The sequence below is a fragment of the Myotis davidii genome, unplaced genomic scaffold (genome assembly GCF_000327345.1).
Source record: "Myotis davidii unplaced genomic scaffold, ASM32734v1 scaffold172, whole genome shotgun sequence".
Lineage (NCBI taxonomy): Eukaryota > Metazoa > Chordata > Mammalia > Chiroptera > Vespertilionidae > Myotis > Myotis davidii.
In genome coordinates, this window is record NW_006284343.1 from 3,744,158 (window position 1) to 3,752,987 (window position 8,830).

Consider the following 8,830-nt stretch of genomic DNA (forward strand, 5'->3'; position numbering starts at 1 on the left):
CGCGCGCAGCGGGGCCAGCTCACCTCTGGTCCAGGAACATGACGGGCACGCCTGGCGCCGCTGCCACCCAGGATGGCGAGGCCCCCCAGCTCTCGCCGCCCTCCAGCCCGAGCTACGATCTTGCGCGCAAGGTGGGTGGGCACTGCGTCCAGCGCTGGGGGACACCTCTGCGGGTGCCGAGGGCCACCCCTCCTCGCGCCCTTTAACCTGAGACCCTGGGGCTCCCGGGACCCTGCGCCTTTCTGGCTGCGTATGTCCTTCCACCCAGCCAGGCAGCCGGTGTCCCCGAGAAGAGGGACATGGCCGCTAGGCTCATCCCAACTTCTGGTATCTGCGCTGGCTCTGCCAGGCCAGGGAGAGGAAGCTGGGAAGTAACTCCCAACCCAACTTTCTTCTGCCGCTCCCGGCTAATGTGAGTCCCCGGGGACCCCCAGGCTTCTCGCTGAGGGTTAACGCTCCTGGACGCAGGCACCCACCCTGGGTGCTAGGAAGCTGGATGCCTGGACACCCAGAGAGGCCAGCCCCTGGCGGCGAGCAACGGGGTTAATGCCCTTCTCCCAGCTAAGCTCTCAGCGGAGACTTGACATGGGTTCCTTAGGCCCAAAACTCCAGCCGCCCCCAGGTTCTGCCTCTTCCCTTCCCACTGCTGCTCCTTCTCCAGAACGCAGGCCCACCTGGGGGTTTCGGAACCTGAGAAGGATCCCAGTGATTGCTCACAGGTCCCCCCACCTGGGGAGTGGAAGCCCGCTCTCTGGATTCAGTCCCTCCACGGGTGACCCGTACAGAAGCAGGCGAGGGTGGCAATGGACGCTGGTCTGTGTGCCCTCCTTCCGGGCCCTGGGGGCAGCCGGGTACCAGGGACCCTGAAAGAGGTGCGAAAGGAGGTGGGCGCTCCCAGCCTTCTCCCAGGCTCGTGTTAGGTGGGCGGGTCGGCGCCGGTCTCAGGACGCAGGGCCTCGAAAGAGACCTGCGCTTTCTGTGCCTTGGTTTCCCCTCGACACGGGGGGCTCACTCTAGCCAGGAGCTGGGGCCTCCGCCCCCATTGTTTCAGGGGAAGCCACTCCGCAAGTCAGCCGCCCAGAGCCGTTGAGATAGGCGTCCTGTGTGGGCTCTTGGCAGGAAGTGGGCCCCTGGGCCTTCGGTGGGAGGGAAGCCGGGGGGAGCCAGCCCCAGGCTAGGGGGACCGCCTGACCTCCTGGCCGGACAAGCCAATGAGCTGTTTGCCTAGGAGGTGGCAAGGCTGGGCAGCTGTTTGTGTTTAGCAGTAGGTGGCTGGCAGCGTTTGCTCAGGGCAGCTGTGATCTGTAAAGCACACAGGAGCTCACTCTCCTTCCCTCCTTCTTGGGGGCTGGGACCTACGAGCCCAGGACCAGTGTGGCGACAGAGGGCTTCGGCCCCGCCATCCGTCCCCTGGGCCAAGTGGCCTCCACCAGCCTGGGCGCCCCAGGCCTGCCCAGGAGACTGGGTCCAGGACAGCCTGGGAGGAGCTCCTGGGGCTGCCTTAGAAGGGGTGGGGGCTGCAGCAGGCAGTGCCCCCCTGCACCCACTCTTCTGACGTCTTGGGTGCTTCATGCAACATGACTGGTCCTGGCCATTAACAGGCTCTAGAGAGGCCTCAAAGAGAGCCTCCCTCGGTCCTTCTAGCCACTGTGGGAACCATGCACAGTTCAGGAATCTTCCCAAAGCCCCCCTTCACAAGCCAGGACCCCAGCCTTCATCACCTTTTGCTCAGCCCCTTACCTTCCAGCACAGTAGCTCATCCCCATATCCCACAGGCTCAGCAGAGAAGCCTTTGTCAAGGTCAGAGCCTCAAGAATAACACAGGCCTAGTCCTTCTCCAACCCATTAACATCTAATGGGCCAGCTGGGAGAATTCCAGCATTAGGTCCAGACCTCTGTTCTCCAATATTGAGGGACATCCGGACAGGGGGCTCGCCTTCCCGACCCCTTGTGCTCCCCAGTGAAGGTGAGCAGAGACTGGCCTAGCGATAAGGGGGCGGGACACACCCCTCCGCCCCTCACTCGCTGCCTGACAGTGAACCAGTGATGCCAATTTGTGGCCATTTGTCCCACTTGGGAGGTTTCTGCTGAAAGAACTTCAGACTAAATGTCTCCCCACCTCGGTATAAAGTTGAATCTTTCCTGATTCATGCAATGTTTTTTAAAAAAAAAAATTTTTTTTAATTTTAAAGAGAAAGGACGGGAGAGAGAGAGAAAAAAAATATTCATGAGAGAGAAACATCAACTGGTTGCCTCCAGCACGTCCCTTAGCAGGGATCGAGCCTGGAGCCCGGGCATGTGCCCTGACCAGTAATCAAACCGATGACCTCTTGGTTCATGGGTTGATTCTCAACCACTGAGCTACACTGGCCAGGCCATGCAACCTTTTTATAAACACATAACATCAAATAAAGAAGAAAAAAAAACATGTAACATCATCAGAAACTTCCAAATAAGTGTAGTGACCAAAACGATAGTAAGGTTAGAATGTGCCTTTGCAAAAGCGGTGCCCCCGCCTCATCAGGTGGTGACACCTCCGTCGGCTGGCAATCCTGTCCCAAGTATTAACACTTCCTGATTTTTTTTTTAACGTGTATTGCCTGTTTCTCTGCCCACGCATGTGTGCAGGCACAGCTGGAACACGCAGTGCAAGGGGATCTGGGCCCGGTGGGGCAGGGCCAACGTGTCTGAGACAGATGGGGTGGTTCTCCAGGGCCAGGGAGCACATCTGGGGACTCGATGGTGCTGAGGTCTCAGCACAAGTTCCCAGGAAGTTGGGGAGGACTGAGGTCAGAGGGAGAGCCGAGAGGCGAGAGTGTGGAGGGAAGAGGCAGTGCGACGGTAGCCTCCTCCCCCATGTCAGCCTCCTCCCCTCGCCCTCTGCCCCTCTGTCCGGAGCTTCTCTCCCTGGAAGCCCAGAAATGCGCCCCAGCTCCCCATTAACTGCCTCTGCCCCATCTCCTAGGTGATGCTTCTGGGAGACTCGGGCGTCGGGAAAACCTGTTTCCTGATCCAATTCAAAGACGGGGCCTTCCTGTCCGGGACCTTCATAGCCACCGTCGGCATAGACTTCAGGGTGAGGTGGCTGCAGGCTCTGCCTCCCGCAGCGAGCCGGGCTGTGGCTCAGGCCGGGGCACTGCCCTGCCCTCCACCTGTCCCCAGCTGCAGGACGGTGGCTCACTGCCCGGAGGGCACAAGGGCTGCCCCAGGGACGGGACCACTGCAGTGGACTCGTGTGCGGAGGCCGGGCTGGCTCCTTGCCCACAGCGGGATAGGAACATTGAGAGACTGAGTCTTAAAGTTCGGCCCCCAGTGGGGCAGACACAGCCCCTTACTCGGTGCCCCCTCGCCGGGCTTTCCTGGGGCTCCGGGAGGCACCGCCGCACCAGGTGGAGGAGCTGGGCTGGCCAGGTGGGAAGAGAGCAGCCTGCCAGGGTCCCTCCTCTCACCTTCAGAGTCCTTCTTGACAAACCTGCATCGGGACACTGAGGCCTCTGAGCGCTGCTTCCCCAAAGGGTCAGAGGAGTGAGCGCCTAACCCTGGCAGGGGTCCACCAGCGGTGGGGGGCACCTCCCATGGAGGGGAAGGCAGTCCACTAGGAGGATTGGGGAGCAGCCAGAGGAGGTCCCCGGGATGCTGGGGCATCTCACCTCTCAGAGCTTGGTTGCAGGATGGGACCCAGCTCCTGGAGAGGCAGGCGGAAGTGGGGGCGGGGTGGGATCCCCAGTTCTCAGCCCTCTGCCAGGGGAGAGCCGGCAAGTCCTCGGGCTCCCCTTAGCCTCGTGTAGTGAGAAGAACAGACAGAGAGGAGAGGGGTCCTCAGCAGGACTCTGGGGACAGGGGCCCGCTGCCTGATGAAGGGATCTGGCTGGGACAGCTCTGAGGCTCACCACACCCCCTCCAGTCCTGGGGAACGACCAGAACCAGACGCTCCTTCCTCATAGGACGTCAGCAGAGCGCAGGAGCCGGGCTGCCCTGCCCTCTGGCCACCCTGTGCCCTTTTCTCTTTCAGAACAAGGTGGTGACCGTGGACGGTGTGAGGGTGAAGCTGCAGGTGAGAGGCAGGCTTTGTGGGCGGGAGGGGAGGGGAAGGAGGGGTGAAGGGCCTGCCCTGGCTCTACACCCCGAACCACAGGAGGCGTGGCCTGCCCCGTGCCTCGGCCTGGGGTAATTTCCTGTGGGGCCCGCAAGAAGCAACAGCGGCTTTTGTTCCTTTGATGTCTGCAGAAAAAGCAGTTCCCAGGCACCCTCCCTTCTAACAAAGGCGCTCAAGTGCCTTCAGACAAGCTTAGGCTGGCTCCTCCTCCCCTGCCTCCCGCTCTCGTCCCTGGGATGGGGAAGGGGCCACAGCACTGAGGAAGCTGGAGGACTCGGACCTGTCAGCAGGCAGGGATCGGCAGGTGTCAGGAGCCTGTGAGAAGCAGAGGAGCAAGGAGGCCGCCTTCCCACACGCCTCTCGCACCACGACACGGGTTTCCTCTGCCCACCACCGCCCCTGCGCCTGCCTCCTTCTGACCGTGTGTCCGTCCCTTCCTAGATCTGGGACACCGCCGGGCAGGAGCGGTTCCGCAGTGTCACCCACGCTTACTACCGAGATGCCCAAGGTGAGTCCCAGGTGCACGCCAACTCCTTCCCCAGCCCACCTGGGACCCCTGCACTTCTGCCCCAAGTCCCTGTGTGACCTCTCTCTCCCCCTGCAGCCTTGCTCCTGCTGTATGACATCACCAACAAGTCTTCCTTCGAAAACATCCGGGTAGGTCGCTCTGTCCACCACCACAGCAGAAGGCAGGGCTGCAGAGTTCAGGGCTGCCTCCTGCTCTGGGGCAGGGGGTGGAGCCCGGAACGCTGCTGCCTTCGCAGATACCTGAGCGGTGACTCAGGCGTAATCCGCTGCCTCTGGGTATGCGATGGGCATGTGGGCATGGAGACCAGGCCGTGCTGAGCCCAACGGTGATTCATGAGTGCCCTTCATGACAAAAGTTCAGAAAGTACCGAGCTCCACCCTGGGCAATTACCCCCGGGAGCCAAGGGGAGGGCGAGCAGAAAGGTCTATCCGAACATCTAGTCCAAGTTGCAAGAAATGACTCAGGCGGACAGAGTGCGTGGCTCTGTCCTCACCACCAAACTATTGAAGAAAATAGACGATCACTCAACAAATATAAGCATTGACCCTGTGTGCCACCCCGTAAAGGTTTCCCATGCTCTCTGACCTCAAGGGGCCGACAAGCAAAGTGGGAGACAAGACAGGGAGATATAAAACAGCTTAAAAAGAGAATAGAGCCCTGGCTGGTGTGGCTCAGGCAGTTGTAGCATCATGCCGTGCACCAGAAGGTCGTGGGTTTGATTCCTAGTCAGGGCACATACCTAGGTTGCGGATTCCTCACCCGGTCAGGCACATATTGGAGGCAACCAATTGATGCTTCTCTCCCCCCCCCTCTTCCCCTCCCTCCTTCCCTCCCTCCTTCCCTTCCTCCCTCCTTCCCTTCCTCCCTTGCTCCCTCTCTAAACTCAAAAGAAGAGGATGGCACTCATACTATCACTGCCAACCCCATGCTCATGGCAGACATTACTAATCAATCATCGTATTTTTGATCACTGAGCCCTCATGTGGCCTTAGAATCCTCAAGGGGAAATCGCTGGTGACTGCCAACTGATTTCTGAGACAAAGCTGCTGCCATCTCAATAGAACTAAGAACCGCACTGTGTGGGGTTTGGAAACACTCAGGACTGGGGAGGCCAGAACAAGGATGCAGATACGATAATGAATAGGGCATCAGGGTTGGAGGGGGCAGTGGGTAGCCCAGGATAATCAAATAGGGCAGAAGGAGGAGGGGCAAAAGGGAGGGGAAGAATGGCTGGGGCGCAGCCTAAGCCCGGCTCAGCTCACCCTCTCCCACAGGCCTGGCTCACTGAGATTCATGAGTACGCCCAGAAGGATGTGGTGATCATGCTGCTAGGCAACAAGGTGAGTGGTCCACGGCAGGACCAGCCCACCTGCACCTCCTCTCCCGCTGCCACAGCATTGCCTGCACCCGACCTCATCACCACCCGCAAGTGTTAGCTGGTCACCCTTCCAGCAAAGGACTCTCCAGTCTCCAGTTTAGGGGTCAGACTGTCCCGGCGGCTCAGTCCATCTTATCTGTCCGTAAGCTTTGGAACGGCCCCTGTGGGGGAAGTTTAGCTGCTGCCTGTGAGATCCAAGGCTGCCCAGCTGCTGGGCCCCTGTTAGGTCACAGTAACCAGGGTCACGGATGCAGAGTTAAGAGCAGAAAAGTTAGCCCCAGCTACTGTCACCCTCTGAGGCTGGGTCTCCGCGCCCTTGCCCAGGCGAGTTAGTTACCCACCTCCCCAAGAGGGAGTGAGATTCCAGGCCTGGCCTCTGGGGAACTGCTCCTGAACAGGTGGAAACCTCTCCCGGAGTTAGTCATACAGCCTGCAGTCCCACAGGCCACCAGCAGGGGGCGGGCAGTGCCTACTCCTAGGGCAACAGATGGGCCAGAAGGGGCAGGAGAGGGGCGGGCTGGGGCTTCCTTCCCCAGAGTGACCCTCCTGGGCTTACAGGCAGATGTGAGCAGTGAGAGGGTGATTCGCTCGGAAGACGGAGAGACGCTGGCCAGGGTAAGTGGCTGCCTGGTGGGCTGGGTGACGGGTGGGGGCAAGCAGAGGCTGGCCCTGAGGACACGCTCTCCTTGGCAGGAGTACGGAGTTCCCTTCATGGAGACCAGCGCCAAGACGGGCATGAATGTGGAGTTAGCCTTTCTGGCCATTGCCAAGTGAGAGCTGGGCGGGGAAGGGGACGGTACAGGGCCCGGTGGCACCATCTGGGGGTCCAGTAGGGCCTGGCCCTTGGGCTCAACTGCACCTGCGCTCTGAGGTCCCTTTGCCCCCGGCCGTGGGAGAGGGGAGGATGCTCCACACCTGGCTCGCTGCCCACCCCGTTGCCTCTTCCTCTTCCAGGGAGCTGAAATACAGGGCCGGGCTGCAGGCCGGCGAGCCCAGCTTCCAGATCCGAGACTATGTGGAGTCCCAGAAGCAGCGGCCCGGCTGTTGCTCCTTCCTGTGAAACCCAAGGGGCTGAGAGGTGGCTCCTGAGGCCCACGAGGATGCAGCCTGCTCCCCAAGACCTGATTGATTCTGAGCAGCTGAGCCAATGGGGGAGAGAGTTGGGGGCCTAGTGCACAGCCCCTTCCCAACTGGGGGCTGTACCCCCACCCCTACCTTCGTTCCTGTAGCTTCACTGCATCCCCAGGGAGGGTAAAATATTTATATTTCAGTTTAGTGATACATAATTTAACACACACACACACACACAGGGGGCACCAGAAAACCAAGGTAGGGACCTGATGGCCTTAGCCTTCTGGTAGATACTAGGACTCGGGGGCTGGGCCGCCCTCCTAGCCACGGTGAGGGCAGTGATGCTCCAGCTCGCTACCAAGGAACATGCGCTTCTGGGGCAGGAGGGAGGCAGTGACCCTGTTCCCACCCTCAGTTCAGTGGGGGAGAGGCTGAGCAACCCCCGCCTTCATTTCCTCCAGCTCCCCAGGGAGCCGTCTCCCCCAGAAGATGGGCCCTTGTGCCGGGAGCTAGACCAAAGCCTATCTCTTATCAGGGAAGATAAGCAATGTGGAGATTGGGCGGGGCCCAGCTCCCTCCTGGTAGGGGAAGAGAGGAGTCGCAGAGATTGGGTCCCTTTGGCTACCTCTAGCCTTACCAGCCCCCCTCCAGGAGGTGTGGCCCTTCTCCTCCTGCTCACAAGCACAACGGGCCCTTGGGAGCATTTGGTTGCTACTCTCTGGACCCCCCTGGATCCCTGGTCTTCCTTTCCTTTCTGCTATGCCCCTAGGCACCTCAGGTCACAGTGAGGGAGAGTTGATTGTCCGGTCTCAACCCTTTGGCGGGTATGCAGTCCGCCTGCTATTTCTTCAAACAGCTGTAGTGCTTCTACTGGGGAAAGAGCCCGTTAAAGAGAAATCCCCGTCTCCAGAGTAGGTGGGAAGCAAACCTCACCCCCATGTCTTCTCCTCAACCCAAGTGCTGGCTCTCCCAACGATGCCCTTATGTTCTCAAACAGACCCAGGGCCCAAACTGCTTCATCTCCCCTCCTACTGAGACAGGGTCAGGAAGGAGAGGCCACCCATTTCTGGGTTAACCCGAACGTGTGCAACACAAGATCATGTAGGGAAGGCTGGGGAGGGGGAAGGGGCAGCAAGGAGTTTATGTGGGGCTGGGTCACACGTCTCCCAGAGCCCTGACCCCAGCAACTGGAGGGGGACAGGAGGCCCGCATGTCCCAACCTAGAGGCGCCTATGATCTGGCTCTCCGGGCCAGGGGCAGGGGAGAGGGGCGAGAAAGAGGCGCGCGCTGGACGTGTCTGAGGCCACTGGATTTGCTTTCAAGGCAGAAATCTCGCGGTCCGAGCCGAGTCAGCAGCTCCAACTTGGGCCCTGATAAGGAAGCTCTCCGAGGCCTCTCCCAGGCAACGCAGGGAGGAGCCTGACCTTGCCCAGGGCAGGTCACTGGGGACCCAGTCCCTCGGGCTGCTCTGGGCCTCTAGCATTTGTTTTTTTCAGAATTAAATTGCAGTATTTTGGAAAGTACAGCCTGTCCACTGCTTCTTTGAGATGCGGCATGGGAGCGGGGATCATGTTGAAAGGAGTGTTCCTGCTGGAGGAACTGCCCTGGAGTGCCAAAATCATTTGATCTTCGTCCTTCAATGGCCCCAAGTAGTCACCTCACCCTTTAACAGACTGCCCGGCCTCTGTGACCAGCCTCTCCTCTGTGAGGAGCTGAAAGGAGGCTTATCTTAGGGTCCTGATCTTTTTTTTTTTTT

General features: G+C 59.8%; 1 protein-coding gene across 3 annotated transcripts in view; it reads left to right on the forward strand.

Annotated features, from left to right (window-relative positions):
* Positions 1-8,597, forward strand: part of RAB37 (RAB37, member RAS oncogene family) — a 10,998-nt gene extending 2,401 nt beyond the window's left edge. Inside the window, exons 1-9 of one of the 3 annotated variants that reach the window (XM_006754608.2) lie at positions 7-131; positions 2,966-3,076; positions 4,013-4,054; positions 4,538-4,604; positions 4,701-4,753; positions 5,900-5,965; positions 6,562-6,618; positions 6,697-6,773; positions 6,958-8,597. In XM_006754608.2, coding sequence (XP_006754671.1) covers positions 39-131; positions 2,966-3,076; positions 4,013-4,054; positions 4,538-4,604; positions 4,701-4,753; positions 5,900-5,965; positions 6,562-6,618; positions 6,697-6,773; positions 6,958-7,063 — 672 coding nt within the window. In that variant the 5' untranslated portion in view covers positions 7-38 and the 3' untranslated portion in view covers positions 7,064-8,597. Of the gene's footprint in view, positions 1-6; positions 132-2,965; positions 3,077-4,012; positions 4,055-4,537; positions 4,605-4,700; positions 4,754-5,899; positions 5,966-6,561; positions 6,619-6,696; positions 6,774-6,957 lie in introns of those variants that run through there. The other 2 variants (XM_015570738.1, XM_015570746.1) reach the window with 2 other exon arrangements.
* The last annotated feature ends 233 nt before the right edge of the window (positions 8,598-8,830 follow it).